The sequence below is a fragment of the Girardinichthys multiradiatus genome, chromosome 20 (assembly GCF_021462225.1).
Source record: "Girardinichthys multiradiatus isolate DD_20200921_A chromosome 20, DD_fGirMul_XY1, whole genome shotgun sequence".
Taxonomy (NCBI): Eukaryota; Metazoa; Chordata; class Actinopteri; order Cyprinodontiformes; family Goodeidae; genus Girardinichthys; species Girardinichthys multiradiatus.
Genome location: NC_061812.1, coordinates 46380890 through 46402726, shown reverse-complemented (window position 1 = coordinate 46402726; position 21837 = coordinate 46380890). Strand labels below are relative to the sequence as shown.

At 41.5% G+C, this 21837-nt stretch overlaps 1 protein-coding gene across 10 annotated transcripts in view; it reads left to right on the top strand.

The window, feature by feature from the left end:
- The window catches only part of LOC124856115 (calcium-dependent secretion activator 1-like), a 417550-nt gene that overhangs the window by 247729 nt on the left and 147984 nt on the right, over positions 1 to 21837 (top strand). For 5 of the 10 annotated variants that reach the window (XM_047346330.1, XM_047346327.1, XM_047346337.1 and 2 more), the window contains 4 exons: positions 3211 to 3279; positions 15715 to 15821; positions 16234 to 16242; positions 18270 to 18426. In XM_047346330.1, coding sequence (XP_047202286.1) covers positions 3211 to 3279; positions 15715 to 15821; positions 16234 to 16242; positions 18270 to 18426 — 342 coding nt within the window. The remainder of the gene's footprint in view (positions 1 to 3210; positions 3280 to 15714; positions 15822 to 16233; positions 16243 to 18269; positions 18427 to 21837) is intronic. The other 5 variants (XM_047346331.1, XM_047346329.1, XM_047346334.1 and 2 more) reach the window with 3 other exon arrangements.

Below are 21837 nucleotides of genomic sequence, written 5' to 3'. Positions count from 1 at the left end.
CTTCAATGCGGCGTGGCATGGAGGCAATCACCCTGTGGCACTGCTGAGGTCTTATGGAGGGCCAGGATGCTTCGATAGCGGCCTTTAGCTCATCCAGAGTGTTGGGTCTTGAGTCTCTCAACGTTCTCTTCACAATATCCCACAGATTCTCTATGGGGTTCAGGTCAGGAGAGTTGGCAGGCCAATTGAGCACAGTGATACCATGGTCAGTAAACCATTTACCAGTGGTTTTGGCACTATGAGCAGGTGCCAGGTCTTGCTGAAAAATGAAATCTTCATCTCCATAAAGCTTTTCAGCAGATGGAAGCATGAAGTGCTCCAAAATCTCCTGATAGCTAGCTGCATTGACCCTGCCCTTGATAAAACACAGTGGACCAACACCAGCAGCTGACACGGCACCCCAGACCATCACTGACTGTGGGTACTTGACACTGGACTTCTGGCATTTTGGCATTTCCTTCTCCCCAGTCTTCCTCCAGACTCTGGCACCTTGATTTCCGAATGACATGCAGAATTTGCTTTCATCCGAAAAAAGTACTTTGGACCACTGAGCAACAGTCCAGTGCTGCTTCTCTGTAGCCCAGGTCAGGTGCTTCTGCCGCTGTTTCTGGTTCAAAAGTGGCTTGACCTGGGGAATGCAGCACCTGTAGCCCATTTCCTGCACACGCCTGTGCACGGTGGCTCTGAATATTCCTACTCCAGACTCAGTCCACTGCTTCCGCAGGTCCCCCAAGGTCTGGAATCGGCCCTTCTCCACAATCTTCCTCAGGGTCCGGTCACCTCTTCTCGTTGTGCAGCGTTTTCTGCCACACGTTTTCCTTCCCACAGACTTCCCACTGAGGTGCCTTGATACAGCACTCTGGGAACAGCCTATTCGTTCAGAAATTTCTTTCTGTGTCTTACCCTCTTGCTTGAGGGTGTCAATAGTGGCCTTCTGGACAGCAGTCAGGTCGGCAGTCTTACCCATGATTGGGGTTTTGAGTGATGAACCAGGCTGGGAGTTTTAAAGGCCTCAGGAATGTTTTGCAGGTGTTTAGAGTTAACTCGTTGATTCAGATGATTAGGTTCATAGCTCGTTTAGAGACCCTTTTAGTGATATGCTAATTTTGTGAGATAGGAATTTTGGGTTTTCATGAGCTGTATGCCAAAATCACCCGTATTAAGACAATAAAAGACCTGAAATATTTCAGTTAGTGTGCAATGAATCTAAAATATATGAATGTTAAATTTTCATCATGACATTATGGAAAATAATGAACTTTATCACAATATGCTAATATTTTGAGAAGGACCAGTATATTGACCCTGTGGAGCTCCCGACGGACAGTTCTGGTGGAAACAGGAGAGTTGAGGTGCACATTTAATTCTGCCGTGATTTGGGCAGCCGTGGTTTTATGTTGTTTGGATACAATCCGGGTTAGCACCCGAACATCCCTTTCAGACAGCTTCCTCTTGCATCCACAGTTAATCCTGTTGGATGTGGTTTGTCCTTCGTGGTGGTATGCTGACATTACCCTGGATACCGTGGCTCTTGATACATCACAAAGACTTGCTGTCTTGGTCACAGATGCGCCAGCAAGATGTGCACCAACAATTTGTCCTCTTTTGAACTCTGGTATGTCATCCATAATGTTGTGTGCATTTCAATATTTTAAGCAAAACTTTGCTCTTACCCTGCTGATTGAACCTTCACACTCTGCTCTTACTGGTGCAATGTGCAATCAATGAAGACTTGCTACCAGGCTGGTCCAATTTAGCCATGAAACCTTCCACACTAAAATGACAGGTGTTTCAGTTTTATGGTCCAACCCCTGTAAGTGCTCTTTTTTTCTTGATAATTTGTCATGGCAGAGCAAATGGTGAGCATTTTGATTAAAAAAAATTATGAGATTGATTTAGATACTGGGACAAATGCTATCATGACTCACCAGTCTGAGATTAAAAAGCTTGACTTCTTAAAACTGTTTGCCCTTTGGAGAAACAGGTTTTAATCAGTGACCTGTTATCAATGGTCACAAGGAGAGTTAAGAGATTGAGCAGATTGATGGTTTTAGGCACATCCAGTGAATTCACATTTTATGTTTTTCAATTAGCTTGCATTGTGCTAAACTGGTTCCAATCTTATTTGACAGACCCAAAGTATTGTCCAGCATTTGGTAATCATCAAGACAAAGATAAAATATTGGGGATCCCATGGCTCTGTTTTTGGCCCCTTTTATTTACCATCTACAGTATATGATCCTACCAGTAATGGAGTACTAAAACATGTCCTGCTATATCTATTCCGAGGACATATTCCAATATATGTTTGTGTCCCCACTTGACCATAATCTCCTACAGTCAGTGTGTACAAAATATCCATAAATGAATAGATCAATTTTCTACAGCTTGATGTAGAAAACTGAGAATTGTTTTTGGTTTCAAAAAATGTGAGGTCTTAACTCAACTACACTTCATGGGTCTAAAGACCACAGAACAAGCAAAAAACCTAGTTGTCATCATGGATCTGGAGCTGAACCTTTATAACCAAATAAAGTCTAGTAATACATCTAAAACATCTAAAACATTGCCAGAATGATGGTTTCTTGTCAAAACAGGACAGAGAAATAGGTGGATGCTTTTATTTTTACTAGGTTCAGTTATTGTGTTAGCAACTATACAAGTCTTCCTGTTTAGATAGTTGTTCATTATTCAGTCACTCCTTGCCTTGTTTAGACCAATATCCAGTCTCCCCTTAATCCCCTTACAGAAATAAAATCATTAAAGAAAATGTTTCTAATCACCAGTAGGACCATTTGAATGGATGCATCATAATGGGTTAAACATGCAGTCAGTAATATCACTGAGCATTTCTACCTGGTGAAAGTATATTTATAATCAAAGAAAGAAATACAATTTTGATATTCCTGAAAACCAGACCTTTAAGGTGAGCTTTTGTCCTTGGCCTGGCCGTTTAGTACAAGATTAATTTTGTTTTGTTGACGTTTTTAGCCAAGTACCACTGTACTTTAAAAGAAAGGATTTATAAAAATAACTTGAATTTCCATTACTAATTGCATTACATTAACTAGTAAGTCATACAGTATGCCACAGTTGTCATTCTGGTATTTTAAGGTCACAGATTATTCCCCTTACCCATCTGTCTTTCCTATGCTCATCCTCTCTGACCTTGGCCTCTCGCATGCCTTGGTATCCTTCCTCTCTTTGTAGGAAAAAAGAGAGAGATGTATGAGCATGCTGTCTTCTGCTTGGCGTCTCAGGTGATGGATTTAACTATTCGTGAGTATCTTTCGTTTTTTCCCTCCTTGCTCCTCACCTTCCTATGTATTTTTGTATTATTCTCATTTCAACAGACTGTGTGCCAACCATCTCAAATAATTAGTTTTTCTTCTGTGCCTGACATCCTTTAGTTTGGTTGTTCACTGTAAACTGTAACTTTTAGACTATAAAATAAACTTGTTAGATTATGTTCCAAGTCTGCAACATTTTTTACACAACTTTAAAGGTGTTTCCTGCCATGCTTTAGCCTCCCATTCTCTGTCTGTCTGCAACTTGAATGCATTTTTACTTTGCTTTTGTGTCAATAGTTTTAAGCGTAAAAAACCACAGCAACAACACATTTAAACAATAGTTTTGTACACTTAAGTCACAAACAATTATGTTTATGTCTAAGACTTCAGTTAGATCCACATACTGGTTACTCATGCCTGATGTTTTGATGATTTGTTTTCCTAATTACATAAAAGAAAATCCTATGTTTAATTTGTTTTATTATTTAAAATGATGCTACAAAATACACCGTAAAACTTAACCTGCAGGTAGTTGGTGAACATTTCTAACTGGGTTTCTTTAAAAATCAATGTAAAATAGACATTTATTGAACTATGCCTTTCTATTTTGCCTATATGTGTACTTAACGTTCATGTCCTCTCTCTTACCCTGCTCATAATAACCTCCATTCTCATTCCTTCTCCATCCTTGCAACCTGCTCTTTTTAACTTACCTCAAATGTAGAAGATAAGGCTAAGAAAAAAAGCTACAGAGCAGAGTGATATTCAATTCTAAATGTAACCTTATCTATTGCAGCATTCAGAAAATCTTGAACATTGCTCTCACTGACTAATTATATCTTCAGTGTGGGGAGGAAATCCATGGTAAAAATACTGATCAACTTTTACAAAACATTGATCAGTTTATCAAAACAAAATAAGAGACTACAGTACAGTAATTAAAAAAATCATACTCAATTTAAAAGAAATGTACAACTGAGAGGTTTAAAAAATGTACCATGAAAATAAAGGATTAAGTTCATATATTTTTATCTCTAAGAGAAATTTTCAAAGAAGAACACACAAGAACACATCCAAGTGCAACATAGCAGTGGCACAAGGTATACCGTATTTATTGATAGCAACATTAGTGGAACGTACATTACTATGTTTATGGAGCAAAAGTACATTTCAAAGAGTTTTAGCATTTCTGAACAGAAAGATAGATTAAAGATACAGAAGGCAAGAATAAAGTGAGAATTGGTGACAAGTGTTATATCATGTAAAAGAAAAAATATTTAGCAAAATAATAAGGAACATGACTATAAAATATTCAAATCAGCTCTAAAGAATCAAATGAAACTTTCTTGCACATGGTTTGAGGGAAGCCTGGGCACTTGATCTTTACAGCATTTTTATTAAGGTATCTGTCCTACATACTGTAAATCTTTGTCAGGTCAAAACCTTAACCATTTTTACTTGATGAATAGATCCAAGATCCTTTATCATTTTTTTCACTTCAATTAATACACATGAATGGCTTCTCCATACAATGTCCTAATGTAGAGATATGCTATTTATCGTCAGTAGTGACAATAGTGACAATCCTGCTCAGTCCTTAATTTCTGAATCAGGAATCCCAGAATACTATTGTGGTGAGGCTAAAGATGTAACAGATTTGTAGTTAAAAAAACAGCACCTTATGGTATGCATACAGTGTGAGGTCCAGGAGGTGCATTCCAATAGAAAGCATTTTCACTTTCAATTGTCAGGCTTCATGTTCAAAACAAATTCACCTGCTTCTGGCCAGGTTTAAATTTAGGTAAACACATCCTCAGATGAGCAACAACACACAATAAGGCTTCTGAAACTGTGCATTTTGGACATATTAGACCAAAGATTCATGACTAAATAAATTTTAGAGGAAATTAGTGAACATGAATTTTAAAGCAAATATATCACCAGGTTTGTTTAAGAAACGTGGAATGAGGTGAAATCATAAAAAAAAATAATTAAGAGCAAGAGGTTGTATATGTTCGTTAACCAATTCACAATGCAAATCAGAAGAGTAAATGAAATATTACTTTAATAAAATAAGATTTAAAAGTATGATTTTGCTGAATTAGAAATCAATTACCTTTTTGACAATTGTTAATAGTTGTTAACTATCCATCACAGGGATTGATGAACTACTAAAATTGGCGGCGAGGAACATCTATGGCCTCTCACAGGATGGTAAATGAATGGCGAACAAAAGGACAGATGTGATAATGTCACAGCTGGGTTAGCAATTCAGTTAACAAACAGAAAATATTTACCTAGCAAACCTTTAAGTTCTACATGTACTTTTAAATATCATTAATATAAATATTAATGTATGAGCGCTGACAGTGCGTTATGGGCAATCTGTGTTAAAACCACTTATTGAAAAAATAAGTATTTGTAATTATTCTAGCTGTGACTCCTCCTTCCTCTGAGTTGTCCTGAAAGTAAGGTAATGCTATGCATTTTGGGATTCAGATTTTTACTTGTTTCTTTTGTTCCTGTAGTTCAGTGTTGTTCTCCATCCATGGGTGGGTCCAACAGTAGTCTACATTGATGAAAATGTACATGTCACCAAAGGTTTAGTTTGGCTTGTTGACTTTTTACGAGAGTTTAATTATTTTTCCTTATTTGTTTTAGGTCAGTTAAACTTTTAGCTGACAGCTTCTTTATTTAAGTATTTTTGGTTCCCTTTACACACAAGTTATTGATGCTCTTATGACTTACAGTGGAACATAATCTTCTGCATTGTGTTGTACAACAGAAGTAGGCTGAAGCTAATTTGCTGAGTACAAAACGGTAACAGATTCTGTTGCTTACACCCCAGTAAGAGAGACGGACAATACTGTATATGTTTATAATTAAAGAAATAAAAACTGTATTTGTAATTTATATTCAAATTTCAAAAAAGACAATGAATTTAAACCTTAAAACTTCCAAATGTTTTCTATAATTCAACTGTCGAGGTTGAATTTGAGCTTTAAATTAATGTTCATGACAAGATATTAAGAAATTCTTATTTTGACCAAAAATCTAAATGAGTGAAATAAATATTTCAGTTTATAAGTGGACATATCATGCTTTTAAATCCTTCCTTTTCATATTTAAATCATCCAGTTATGGTCTATATAAAGTGGAACTGCACTGCCTTGGTCTGAATTTCTTGTTATTGTAGTTCCACAGGCTCCTCTTTTACCCCTGTTCTGAAGTGTTGAGAGCAACTTGTTTTGGTGCGGTCTCTTTAAATGCTATTGAGACACTTCACACCCTACCCCCCTCCAGGTTGCAGAGCGGTTCACTCCACCCGGTCTGGCTATTTTTGCAGTTTGATAACAGAGATAAAATTGTCTAGCTGCGCAGAAACTTTTTATTTCCAAACTGATTAGAAAATGTCACCAACGGAAGACTTCCATCCAGCCTTACATGAGCCACAGTCGACCCGGAACGAGAGCAGAAGGCACGATGCTACTGCTATCAAAACAATGGCCAGCACCTCATATCAACCCACAATGAATTCATGTCTAAAATAAAGTTTGTTTTGATTTCCATAAACAGAAGGAACTGACCCTTAAGTCCGATGAAGTCTTTTGGCAAATCCTTCTTGATAGTAGCGGAGGTAGCTGAAGCACTTCCAGTTTTTTACGACTGTTTAAGCACAATTTTGAAAAACAGGGCTCGGAATTTCAAAACACTACACACAATAACCACAACCACACACACAATATGCAGAACTCCTCAGATCCTGTGCAAATGGAAACACTTTTGTAAAAACCATATACACATTCATAAACACCATATTATGTTACCATATGAAACACACACATTTCATAAGGCCTAATTATGTTTGAACCAGTTACACACTGCTGTGTTTAACACTTTTAGCAATTCTACCTCCCAGATTACTGTAAGCGAAATACACAGGGAAAGTGCAAATATACAACGTGGTAAATTTACCAAACACAACATAAGATCAATGCTGCAGACTATTTAAATAATGATTTATTTATCTGCATGTAACCAAAATCGGTCAACATAGACAATCACAACAAAACATGTAGACAAGAAGAAAAGTACAAGCCTTATTGTTGATAATCCAAACGATTTGTTTGACCATTACAAGACTTGACAATTATTGCAGCCTCAAAGCTGGAGTAAAGCTGGACACATTCACAAAACACTAGCAGTTGTAATGAACCTAATAGTTCAATAATGCCCCTTTTTCACTGGCTCGATTTGGCTCGATTTGGCCCGACTCGGCTCTACTCGGCTCGAGAATTTCCATTACTGTTATTTCAGTACCGGTACCTACTTTTTTGGTACCTCCTTCTTAGCAGGGCTAAGCGAGGCTGAGTCGGTGCTGTATGTGACGTGAACAAACGGCTGTTCACTGATTGGCCGTGGGCGCGGCCAGCCGTTAGAGTTGACCAGCGTAAAAAAACAACCGGCATGTTCAAACGTGCATTCAAGCGAGTGAGAGAAACATAATGATGGAGTTCACACAATTATCCGGAAAAGTCACCCCTTGGAGCAACGACGAGGTGCAAGCTTTTCTGGCGATCATAGGAGACTGCAATATTCAGCGCTAGCTGAATAAGTATATAGGCAACAGCTACTATAAATAAAATGAGACCTAATTCAAATCTTTCCAAGTCTCTTAAAGGGAAAGTGAAATCTTTAATAAGAATAACAAAATGGATGTCAAAATCCTATTCATCAAATCTGATTGTCAATGCAGTCAACAGATTTAATCCCCAGGCAATAGACCAGTTACGTTTTGTTTTTGTAATGCGTTTCGGTCTTTATTTCTTTACACTGGTGGTTGGGTGTTTCATTCGCGGTTATGCAGCATGACACATGATGCTTTAAAGCCACGCCTCCAGGAGATGTTCCCTTCAGCGGAGCAAAAGCGGGTCTATGGAAATGCAACACACAACGTGCAGAGCCGTGTGGAGCTGTTCCGGGCTGGCCAAATTGAGCCAGTGGAAAAGGGGCATAAGTGTTGACTTGTGGGAGCTAAACACACATGCAGGCCACACTTTTCAGGTTTTGCTTAGTTTAATAGCGGAAAACAATGTGCTTTTATTGTACTTTTTTGGTCGTTACATAAAACCCCACTAAAATATGTTGTAATTTTTGGTTTCACAGCATTAAAGTGGGTAAACATCTAATAAGTATGAATACTTTATTCAGTGCAAGTTGTGTTGGTTGCTAAAGAGAAAATATTTTAAATTGTGTAGTTATACAGCATCCCTTTTGTAAAAATGTATGGGGTATGAATATTTTTGGCTGGGCTGTAGGTGCTATACCAAAAAGTGTAGTGACACATTGTTAAAGTGTAGATTCAAAGCTCTTGGAGGTTTGCACATTTTAAGAATGTGTCAGCACAAGTTTCACTTCAAATTTAATTTTTTTAACAATAGTTTAATACTGGCAAAAATATTCATATCCCTAGATTTTTCCACTTGATGCTATACAACCATCAAGGAAAAACTGAGAAATATGACCTCAATTCAATACTGTGGTGTGGTAACATGCGTGTTTCAGCTTTGAGGCTGTAATATTTATTCATTCTTTCGTCTTCTATACCGCTTATTCCATAGAGGGTCACGGGAAAAGTGGTGCCTATCTCCAGCAGTCTACGGGCGAGAGGCAAGGTACACCCTGGACAGGTCGCCAAGCAGGGCAACACAGAGACATACAGGACAAACAACCACGCACACACTCATTCATACCTAAGGGCAATTTTTGAGACCAATTAACCTTACAGTCATGTGTTTGGACTGTGGGAGGAAGTTGGACTACCCAGTGAGAAAGACCCCCGGCCGGGAGTCAAACCCAGGACCTTCTTGCTGCAAGACAACAGTGCTACTAGATTCAGATATTATAGAGCTGACTGTACTTCTTAAGGAAGCTGTCAAGTTTATTCCTACGTCACATACACTCCCATTTAATATAAAACTCCTTAAAGGGGACCTATTATGCAAAATTAACTTTTTGATAATTTTTAGACTTCCATTTGGGTGCTTGCTTGTACATTACTTGTACAAACAGTCCAAACGCATTAAAAAAAACATTCAGCCGTTTTTTTGGCTATAAGTGAATGTTGTATTTTTTTCTAGAAAACGCGCGGTTTCAAAAGGATCACGTCTCACCGGCTGGTTTTCCGTTACACGCGCTTACAATGGCTACCCTCAAAGGCAGATGTTCTGTTATTGGCTGCAAAGACCCACATGTGTGGCACCACGTACGTGGTTGTAAAAACTGAGCTTTGTACGGACAGGTACACCCTGAAGCAGAAGCCGAACACAGAAGCACTGATCCAGGAGTACTTTCTATTGGAAGGAAAAGTAATAAATGTTAATGGATGTAGCTCCTTTAGTGGTTTCATCTAGGAAGAAAAAGCAGATAAACACTGAACCAGTTTTCAAGTTTAGAGTATGAGAAAGAGCACATGCAGTTAGTCACAGTAAAAGCTTAGTCAGTAGCTATGTCTAGCAGAAAAATAGGGTTAAACGCTGAAAGACAGGGCCAATTGTATCATTGGTAGAAGGTGAGCATTAAGTTGTTGGCAGCAGAAGGTTGGACGATGCCCCCCTCCAGGGAGGTGTCACAGGTAGATACACAGTCTGGCCAGGTGTAGCTTCTAGGAAGAGAAAAGAGAGAGAACATAAACTTAAAAGCTGAAATAACAGCAAATAATGCAAAACTGGAGAGTAGTATGAGAATATTAGTGGAGCATCACAATGCTACTCCTCTATGTTGGGTTCTGATGCAGAGAAGACTTGAAGCAGAAGATCCGAATGGTCTGGAAGATTGATACAAGAGCAATAAATCTTTAATGTATTTTGGTTCTAAGCCATTCAGTGATTTATAAACTAACAGAAGTATTTTAAGTCTAAAGATACAGGGAGCCAGTGTAAGGACTTTAAATTGGGGTAATGTGCCCTTTCTTAGTTTTAGTAGGGATGCGGGCAGCAGTGTTTTGGATCAGCTGCAGCTGTCTGATTGACTTATTAGGTTAACCTGTGAAAAGACCAAAGATATACGCATGGGTGAGTGTTTTGAGATCCTGCTGGGACATTAGTTCTTTATTCTTCCAGAAATTATTATTATCTTATCACTGTATTCTTTAGCTGTTAGGATATACATTTAGTTTCATAGAGATGTTTTAAATAGGAATGGAATTGTAAGATTTTTCTTAGACCTTTACCCTGGTAAGATAAAAGTGATTCACAAAACACCTTAGGCCTCAAGAGAGCTCTTAAAGTGAACAAATGTTAGGAGTAGTGAGGACCTATAGCGTGCCTAAGAGTGTCTTAAGCAGGGGAAGATGGCAGAAAGACAGAGGAAGGAGAGATGTTCTCTGTGCAATGAGCAACAGTGAATTAATAAAACACTACCAACTCGATTGTGCAGAGACCCAACCCCTAAATAATTGAATAAATGAGTGCATAACTTTTATAGCAATCATACAATTATTAATATAGAGATAAGATAAACGTTAGTAAGGTAGCAATAGGAAAATTTAAATACATAGAAACAATAATGAATAACCATTAATAAAAAATTAAAAAAATGACAAACATTATAGTACAAAATTATTTAAATATTTACAGACTGTAAAATGCTTTCAAATATATCAAATTTCGAAACTCAATTGCAATTGATTGCAGCAGTTACCAGCGCTCTGCTCCTCTGTCCAGTTCGATTTTTTTCCACCTTTTTTTCTCTGCTTAGTTGTGAACAGTTTGGCCAATTAAACCTTTTTATACATGAAGGTAATCACAGTAAAATGCTCACACGTGAGTGTCCACTTTAATATCAAATAGATGAAGTAGTAAAAATGACCAGCATAGCAAATAAACATAACAATAAGCAAATCAAAATAATGATGAACATGTAAATAAGGTTCAAACATTCTGATGCTTTGTGACAATTTAATTTTGCTAAGTTTCATCATCATGATTTACACATGTCCTAATTCAGTCTAAATTCTATGACCAGTTAATTTCTATCCATTGAATAGTATGAGCGCATTTGTTTTATTTTGTGTTTTTCTTTTGTAACAACCTATCACAGCTCTTAGAAGACAGCACCACACCTAGCAACGAAGTCAATCACACCTCTTCACTAAGTTAGGAATATTTGTCATCTCCCTGAATAACTCTTGAGCTTTCTTGATAGGAATTTTTAGGCTAAGATAGGAGCTCTTGGAGAGGATTCTGAGAATCTTTGTGAATAAAGGCCCTGGTCTTTACCAGATTCTAAAATTATTTAGATCTTACCTCAAGTATAAAGAAAGACCACAGATTCCACCATGTTGTTATTCATCACAAAATAGCAGAAGAAGCCAAACTAGGTACACCCAAAAATGCATACAAAATATGTAAACCTAGAATTGAAAGGGAATGTATTTTCTTTTACTATTACTGTAACTACTACAAAAGTGTTTTTGCCCTACCACTGACTCAATGTATTTGTGTTCTGCTCTTAAAGTTTAGCAAAGCTCCTTTTAAGTGGCTTTAATTGGCTTCGATCCACAACTGTTCACACAAAGGTCGACAACAGGTCGACAGACATAATAACAGGTCCATACACAGCCCTCACAAACCAGGACAATAATAACACTTATGTGAGGATGCTATTTTTTTAATTCAGTTCTGGGTTTAATGTAGTACAACTCCACAAATTGTTTCATTGGCTGAGGAACTGAAACCTTAGCAACTCCCTGTCTGTTGCCGGATTTTCTAAGCAAAAAAACCCCAGAATGGCTGAATGGGAGATTGCATCTTCTCCCTTCTTGTCTTGTACAGGCACACTGAAAGGGTGTGTCTTCAGTCACTTAGGCTACTCACTCTTATCGTATGCCTGTTACACCAGCAATGACGTTGTCACATTGCTGACAATACCACCATTGTAGGATTGTTAAAAAACAAATTGTGGTCCAACCGAAGTAGCAACAACCTGGACATGGCACACCAAGGAGATGATAATGGACTTCAGGAGATCCAAGTGATCTGAGCACTCCAAGTAGAGGTAGAGAGGGAGGAAGGCTACAAGTTTCTTGAGGCCTACATCTCAGCTGAAATCACATGGTCTGCAAACATCTTTCACCAGGTGGGGAAGGCACAACAGAAACTGTACTTCATTGGAAAGCTGCATCAGGTCCACCTTTTAAAATTGTATTATAGTGGGTTAAATTAATATAGAATGACTTTGTATTACTGAGGTAAATAGATAAGATGCACTGTATTTGTTTTATTGAATCTGATTGTTTTCATTTGAATGTTTCTTTGTGCACTATTTTCCAAGAGTAGGCTGAGAACCTTGGTTGTTGTGTAACATAGGACTCTGAATACAACCTGAAGTTAATGATCATACCACCGAATCACTCCAGTCTCAAATAATTAAATTTTTACTTTTAGAGTCCTGGCCTGCCTTTTATGCCCAGTTAACTTCACTGTCCCATTGTAAGTGAGAAAACGTACTTTGCTGTGATGATATAAAAGAGTAATGGATGACTTGGAGGCACTTTGTTTTGTATTATAGTGTTTCCACCTCAAATTCCATTATCTGCCTTGTATATCTTATCTATATCATCTGCATTTTAACACCTTGAAATTCATCCTCATCCTTATACCATGGCCATTTACCAAAATGTAAGTCTACTCTGCCTTAAAACGCCCCACTTAGTGGAACCAGTCTGAAGTTGATTCCACATGCACTGTCAAACAAGAAGAAAGATTATTTTCTGGCCATAGTATAAATATACCTTTCACTAAACAAACTGAAGGTGTGGAGGTCAAACTTTCATTTAGTGTAGCCTGCAGTTATGAGCCAACATATTATGACCATTGCTGAGTAACACACTGTTTTTACAGAATTACTGACACTGATCAACATTAAACTACACTTTGTACAACACACAAATTCTGAAAATAAACATATATTCCAGGCCTTCAACAGTATTATGAGATGATAATCATATTTGTTTCTCTGAATGGTCACAGTGTTTTGGCTTATGTATTTATACATTTACTGTGAAATCCAACTTAAAGGGACACACTGTAATTTAGTCAGAATCTGTCAAAAAATGAAAACATTACTGCATGATAAATGTTCATTGTCGCTCCTTATGTCCCTTGTCACACACATACATGCTTTTTCTGTCATAGTAATATATATATATATTTATATTTATATATATATATATATAGTCAGTCATTTTCTACCGCTTATTCCATAGTGGGTCGTGGGGAAGCTGGTGCCTATCTCCAGCAGTCTATGGGCGAGAGGCAGGGTACATCCTGGACAGGTCGCCAGTCCATCACAGGGCAACACACAAACAACCATGCACACACTCATTCATACACCTAAGGGCAATTTAGAGTGACCAATTAACCTAACAGGCATGTCTTTGGACAGTGGGAGGAAGCCGGAGTACCCGGTGAAAACCCACACATGCACGGGGAGAACAAACTCCATGCAGAAAGACCCCTGGCCGGCAATCGAACCCAGGACCTTCTTGCTGCAAGACCGCAGTACTACCAACTGTACGACGAGTACGAGTATATATATATATATATATATATATATATAAATATCTATACACTTGTACTCGTACTCTTCCGCTTTATCCGGTACCGAGTTACGGGGGCAGCAGACTCAGCAGAGACATCCAAACGTACCTCTCCCCAGACACCTCCTCCAGCTCCACTGGGGGGAGCCCAAGGCATTCCCAGGCCAGCTGAGAGACATTGTCCCTCCAGCATGTCCTGGGCCATCCCCTGGGCCTCCTCCTGGTGGGACGTGCCTGGAACACCTTCCGAGGAAGGCGTCCAGGAGGCATCCAGTATGGATGCCTGAGCCACCTCAACTGGCTCCTCTCGATGTGAAGGAGCAGTGGCTCTACTCCGAGCCCCTCCCAGATCGCCGAGCTCCTCACCCTATCTCTAAGGGAGTGCCCGGCCACCCTACGGAGGAAGAACATTTCAGCCGCTTGTATCCGGATCTCGTTCTTTTGGTCATGACCCAAAGTTCAAGGCCATAGGTGAGGGTAGGAACGTAGACTGACCGGTAAATCAGACCGGACCGGCACAGCGCCCCCATTACTGCGGCAGCCGCACCAATCTGTCTGTCGATCTCCCGCTCCATTCTTCACTCACTCGTGAACAAGACCCCAAGATCCTTGAACTCCTCCACTTGAGGCAGGAACGTCCCTCCAACCTGAAGAGGACAAGCCACCCTTTTCCGGTCGAGAACCTTGGCCTCTGACTTAGAGGAGCTGATCTTCATCCCAGCCGCTTCACACTTTGGTGCAAACCGCCCCAGTGCATGCAGTAGGTCTTGGTTAGAGGGGGCCAGCAGGACCATGTCATCTGCAAAAAGAAGAGATGAAATCCACTGGTCCCCAAACCAGACCTCCTCCGGCCCTTGGCTGCGTTGTTTCCCATGTGGGCGTCCCCCAGCAGAATAATGGAGTCCCTGGGAGGGGCACTATCCAGCACCCCCGACAGGGACGCGGGCCGAGCAGTAGTGCGGAGTACCCGGCAGTCAAACGACAGTCAGGGATGCAACCCTCTCATCCACTGGGATAAACCCCAACATGAGACGGCTGAGCTGGGAGGCAACCATCAAACCCACCCCAGCCCGCCGCCTCTCTCCGTGGGCCACTCCATAGTAGAAGAGAGTCCTGCCCCTCTCTAGGAGATGGGTTCCAGAGCCCACGCTGTGCATGTAGGTGAACCCAACTATTTCTAGTCGATATCTCTCGACCTCCCGCACAAGCTCAGGCTCCTTCCCCCCAAGCGAGGTGACATTTCACGTCCCTAGAGCCAGCCTAAGCATCCAGGGATCGGGCCGCCAAGGTCTCCACCTTCGTCTGTTGCCAAATCCTCTTTGCACCGGTCCCTCATGTTTCCCCCTGCAGGTGGTGGGCCCACTGGGTGATGGCCTCGCGTCTGTTATTCAGGCTTGGCCGAGGAGCAACCCAGCCACCAGTCGTTCTCAGACGAGTCCCGACCCCAGGCCTGGCTCCAGGGTGGGACCCCGGCTCCGCCGTACCGGCGACGCCTTCATTTAATAGTCCTCATGAAGGTGTCTTGAACCGCTCTTTGTCTGACCCGTCACCGAGAGCCTGTTTGCCATGGAATTCCGGCTGGGTTAAACATGTGTAATATTGCACAATAACCTATGACCAAAGGAAATATGCAATTTATGAGACAATACCTATATTCAAATCTTTGAGTTACTAAATCGTTTAGATCCAAAATTTATTAGTCAATTCGACAACAAGCATGTTAATTCATTTGTATGTTCGCATACTTAAGGTTGCATGCACACATTCTGTCTGTGCTTCAGGAAGAAAATCTGACTATGTTGATTTTAAATTTTTGTGCTTCAGAAAATGTAGGCCGTTTAGTGACCCCTGCCAAAAAACTTGAGGACACTATCCGCTTGTCCGAGCTGGTCATTGAGGTGCTTCAGCAGAATGAGGAACACCATGCTGAGGTCAGTGTGCTGTTAAGTGTCTACACCTACCCACACTCATAGATTTTATTCCCAGCTGCCCTATGTGTATATATGTTTAACTCCAAAATTCCCAACCACATTTTTCAATGCAATATTGTAAGCAGCTGGATTTTTGTTAATTTTTGCAATGAGCATGTGTCGACAACAATGGAGACCAGTTACTTTGCAATTAAAGTTACATTACTATATTCTTAGTAATTCACCTTAGAGCACCTTTTTTGCAAGGACCCATGGTTCAGTAATTAGAACCAGCATATGAGAATAATATAGTATATTGTTTCTTTCATAGTTTTTTTGGCTTTATAATTCAACCTAGAAGAAAATTAAAATAATTCCTTTCTGCTTTTTACTTACAATGGTTTATTTGGCTTGCGTGCAATATTTTTAACAGGGAAAAGAGGTATGTATTTAAGTGTATTATCACCCACCTCATATCCTAATCCCTCCAGGCCCTCTGCATGCACATAGTGATACAGTTGTTTTGCAGAGGATACTTTATGCTTACTACATATTTACTGCTAGTCAAGTGCTTGTACTAGTACTTTGTATTGTAAAGGCATGGCCGGATACAAAAGGCCTTACAACCACTTGAGCAGTATTGTAAGCAGACCTTTGTTGTAAGAAAGCAAATTGCAGAGATGTGACTCTTGCTGCTGCATATTCAACTCTGTACCTGTTTTCAAAGATTTACCCTAAGTCATTAATTTATATGCTAAATTGATTCCTTTGTTCAACCATGTTCTTTGCTTTTGCCAGCTAACTGAAAAGGCTTAGGAATTATGTTGGGCCACCTTTCCTTTTCTTTACTGAGATGAGAAAATGTGAGGCATGCTTTCTAATGCTTGACACCAGAATAATAGTTTCATAGCATTTATGTGAAATTCATTAACCCACCAAATTATATGAGCACAGTTGTGAACAACTCCAGTCACAAATGACCTTCAATTATGTTCATTTTTCTTTTATATTTGTTGCCAATGCTATTTTATACCCATATTTACAAGCCCCTCCTCCTTGCCACTTTTGTAATAATTTGTTTTAGTAATCATTAGTGGATTTAATCAAAATGGCTCTTGAAAGATGTCTATCAAAATACCCAAAGAGGCCAAAATCTGGATAAAAATTTATGCCTTACACTTAGGGAATCTGTGCACAAATAACCCAAACATAGGTGGCATTTAGAGATATTCCATACCACAAACTAATCATGAAAGTTCCTCCACCCAAAGTAGGCAAAACTAGCATTTAAATTTTGCTAGAAATGGAGCTGGGTATCTTGTAAACATATTTAGGTTTAAATGGTCCATTTAACCCCTATTTATCAGGTTTACTGTTTTAAAGAAAAACCCAGAACCATTTAATAGTCTCAAAACATTAAGTACCAGAAAGAACGTAGAAGCTTTAAGGTTTTCTACTTTAAGAACATTTTCTCCTTAGTCTCATTCATCTTTGTTTCATTTATTTACATGGAATTCTATTGCTGGACAGCTTTGGAAAAATTGTGTTTAAAAATTTTACATGTTGTAAAAACAGCTGTGTTCATAGCCCTGATGAATAGTTCCAGATGTTATTTTTACTCACTGCCACCTTTGTATATTTATATAACTAATTATATTATATATGTAACTCATTTAAGTTAGAGCAAGTCATCACATATTAGACATTGTTACATGAGTTGCAATGATTGATTGTTCCCTTCTTCCCAACTTTCCCACATCAAATATTCACTGCTAAGACCTGCTATGGCCAGTGCATGATCCCTCTCCCACAAGTGCCCTAGAAGCCAGTGGGTACCTTCACATTACAGTGCTAACAACTTGATGTGAATACTGTGGATCCTAAGAGGCCCAGCAAAATCGGTGGTGCATGAAGAATATATTTTTGATGTGCATGAGAGTAGTGGGGTTGCTATGACTTGCTCCACTGCACCTATTTGATAAAAAGATGTGTGTGGCACACCTCACAAGCTCCTTTCTTCTAAGTGAAGGAGCTGTGGGTGAGTGTTTAAGTAGCTCCCTACCATGCTTGTCAAGGAGCTTCTGCTGTTTCCTCAGTGGGCCTTAAGAAACGCATGTAATTTTCTGTGCCAAAAAGCTGTTATTTGTGCCCCAAGTTGTGAAGAAGCCTCCTCTTGAGATCACACAATGAATTCTTTAATTCAGCAACTTAATTTCACATGGTAATAAGTAAAAGAGAGAGCCAAGAGTCAATACAGCACATCAGTGAGATGCATTACATTGTTAGCCTTTACGAAAGATTTAAACATAGAGTGCCTATTATTAATTGCTTAATAGTAGAGAAGTTCTTGTACTGGATACACCTTCACTAATTTATTAGATTGTTTTTATTCTCAGTATCTTGATTTTCTCTTGCTTCTGGATTCTGCATCCCCTTCCCATGTCTGTTCCTAATGCATTCCATGTGAAGGCCTTTGCATGGTGGTCGGACCTGATGGTGGAGCATGCCGAGACCTTCCTGTGTTTTTACTCAGCCGATATGGATGCAGCCCTTGAAATTCAGCCACCTGACAGCTGGGACAGTTTCCCCCTTTTCCAGCTGCTCAACGACTTCTTTAGAGTGGATTGTGAGTGACTTACAAATCAATATATATACAAACACATCAGATGGCCTTTCTAACTAAGGATGAACTGTAAGAGGAACTTGTGTAGTTACAATTTTTTATTTTTTTTTTACATTTAGATGGAGTGTGGCAGGGATAGTTGATTCCATAAGTGAGATACTTCATTCAGAAATGAACTTGTCTATATGCAGGGAGAACAACTGCACAGATGCCACTTGAATCATATTTTGTATTGCCAGATTGCAGAGACAGATGGGTCAAAGTTTTAGTAAACTCTTGATTGTGCGCACACACTTTATGGAATGTTGAAGTTGGTTTGTTGTATTGGTAATTTTCTTTTCAGTTAAATTACAATTTACAATAAAATAGAAAACATTTTAAAAACTGTTTTATAGCTGGTGAACTATATTTTCTCATTGATTAATTTTCAGTTTTTTTCTGGGCAGTATGTTTAAGTGGGATTTTACAAATGCAAAATAGTATTTCATCTATATTGCTTGTTAGATTAATTTTCACCTATTTTTGAATCATTGTCACCTGTTTATTTATCATACACTCAGATGAGCTTAAATGACAATTCACTTGATTTTAAGCCAGGTCAAAGTTATTTTACTTTTTGTTTAATCAAAGAAGATACATAATAATATTAAATTGAATTCATGCTGAGACCTCTAATGCTCCCCTCCTTGAACCGTCACCTTAACGTGGTGGAGGGGTTTGAGTGCTCAAATGATCCTAGAGGCTACGTTGTCTGGGGCCTAAATGCCCCTGGTAGGGTCTCCCATGGCAAACAGGTTCTAGGTGATGGGACAGACAAAGAATGGTTCAAGAACCCCTCATGAAGAACACAATATCGAGGCACGTGACGTCGCCCGGTACGGCGGAGCCGGGGTCCCACCCTGGAGCCAGGCCTGGGGTCGGGACTCGTCGGAGAGCGCCTGGTGGCCGGGTTGCTCCTCGCGGGACCCGGCCGGGCCAAGCCCGAACGAGAGACGCGAGGCCATCCTCCAGTGGGCCCACCACCTGCAGGGGGAACCGTGAGGGACCGGTGCAAAGAGGATTGGGTGGCGGACAAAGGTGGAGACCTCAACGGCCTGATCCCCGGATGCTTAGGCTGGCTCTAGGGACGTGGAATGTCACCTCGCTGGGGGGGAAGGAGTCTGAGCTTGTGCGGGAGGTCGAGAGATATCGACTAGAAATAGTCGGGCTCGCCTCCACGCACAGCGTGGGCTCTGGAACCCATCTCCTTGAGAGGGGTTGGACTCTCTTCTACTCTGGAGTGGCCCACGGGGAGAGGCGGTGTGAGGCTGGTGTGGGTTTGCTTGTTGCCCCCCAGCTCAGCCGTCTCGTGTTGGGGTTTACCCCAGTGGATGAGAGGGTCGTATCCCTGCGCCTTCGGGTTGGGGAGAGGTCTCTGACTATCATTTCAGCCTACGGGCCGAGTGGTAGTGCAGAATACCCGGCCTTCTTGGCGTCCCTGTCGGGGGTGCTGGATAGTGCCCCTCCCGGGGACTCCATTATTCTGCTGAGGGACTTCAACGCCCACGTGGGGAACGACAGTGACACCTGGAGAGGCGTGATCGGGAGGAATGGCCTCCCCGATCTGAATCCGAGTGGTGTTTTGTTATTGGACTTCTGTGCTAGTCACGGATTGTCCATAACGAACACCATGTTCAAACATAAGGGTGTCCATCAGTGCACTTGGCACCAGGAGGACACCCTAGGCAGGAGGTCGATGATCGACTTTATTGTCGTATCATCAGACCTTCGGCCGCATGTTTTGGACACTCGGGTGAAGAGAGGGGCTGAGCTGTCCACTGATCATCACCTGGTGGTGAGTTGGATCCGCTGGAGGAGAAGAAAGCCGGACAGACTCGGCAGGCCCAAGCGCATAGTGAGGGTCTGCTGGGAACGCCTGGCGGAGCCCTCGGCCAGGGATGTATTCAACTCCCACCTCCGGGAGAGCTTCGACCAGATCCCGGGGGATGTTGGAGACATAGAGTCAGAGTGGACCATGTTCTCTGCATCTATTGTCGATGCTGCTGCCCATAGCTGCGGCCGTAAGGTCTGCGGTGCCTGTCGTGGCGGCAATCCCAGAACCCGGTGGTCGACACCGGCAGTAAGGGATGCTGTTAAGCTGAAGAAGGAGTCCTATCGGCTGTGGTTGGCTTGTGGGACTCCTGAGGCGGCTGACGGGTACCGTGAGGCCAAGCGTGCTGCGGCCCGGGCTGTGGCAGAGGCAAAAACTCGGGCCTGGGAAGAGTTCGGTGAGGCCATGGAGAAGGACTACCGGTTGGCCTCGAAGCGATTCTGGCAAACCGTCCGACGCCTCAGGAGGGGGAAGCAGTGCTCTGCCAACACTGTTTATAGTGGGGGCGGGAGACTGCTGACCTCGACTGAGGACATTATCGGGCGGTGGAAGGAGTACTTCGAGGATCTCCTCAATCCTGCCATCACGCATTCCGTGGTGGAAACAGAGGCTGGGGACTCGGGGTTGGACTCTTTCATCACCCAGGCTGAAGTCACCGAGGTGGTTAAAAAGCTCCGCGGTGTCAAGGCTTCGGGGGTGGATGAGATCCGCCCTGAGTACCTCAAGTCTCTGGATGTTGTAGGGCTGTCATGGTTGACACGCCTCTTCAACATTGCGTGGCGGTTGGGGACAGTGCCTCTGGACTGGCAGACTGGGGTGGTGGTCCCCCTTTATAAGAAGGGGGACCGGAGGGTGTGTTCCAACTACAGGAGGATCACACTCCTCAGCCTCCCTGGTAAGGCCTACGCCAGGGTATTGGCCGGGCACTCCCTTAGAGATAGGGTGAGGAGCTCGGCCATCCGGGAGGGGCTCGGAGTAGAGCCGCTGCTCCTCCACATCGAGAGGAGCCAGTTGAGGTGGCTCGGGCATCTATACCGGATGCCTCCTGGACGCCTTCCTCGGGAGGTGTTCCAGGCACGTCCCACCAGGAGGAGGCCCAGGGGACGGCCCAGGACATGCTGGAGGGACTATGTCTCTCGGCTGGCCTGGGAACGCCTTGGGCTCCCCCTGGAGGAACTGGAGGAGGTGTCTGGAGAGAGGGACGTCTGGGCGTCTCTGCTGAGTCTGCTGCCCCCGCGACCCGGTCCTGGATAAGCGGAAGACGACGAACGAACGAACCTCTGATGCTTTCATTGTTGTGGCCCATTCATTGGGTCTAAACATTTAATTAGTCTTTTTCTTAACATGCGCACTTTATATTTTTTGGTAGTTTGTTGTTTGCATTTTGTTGATGATTGCAGTTTTCTAGTCTTTGTTATAAGTGTGTTTTACATAATTTACAATATTCTTCATCCAGGTAAGGTGTGTCACTGGTTTAGCTCAATGTGTGCTATTTAAAAAAAGAAAATAATAAACAAAAACAACAAAATGTTTAAAACTGGTAC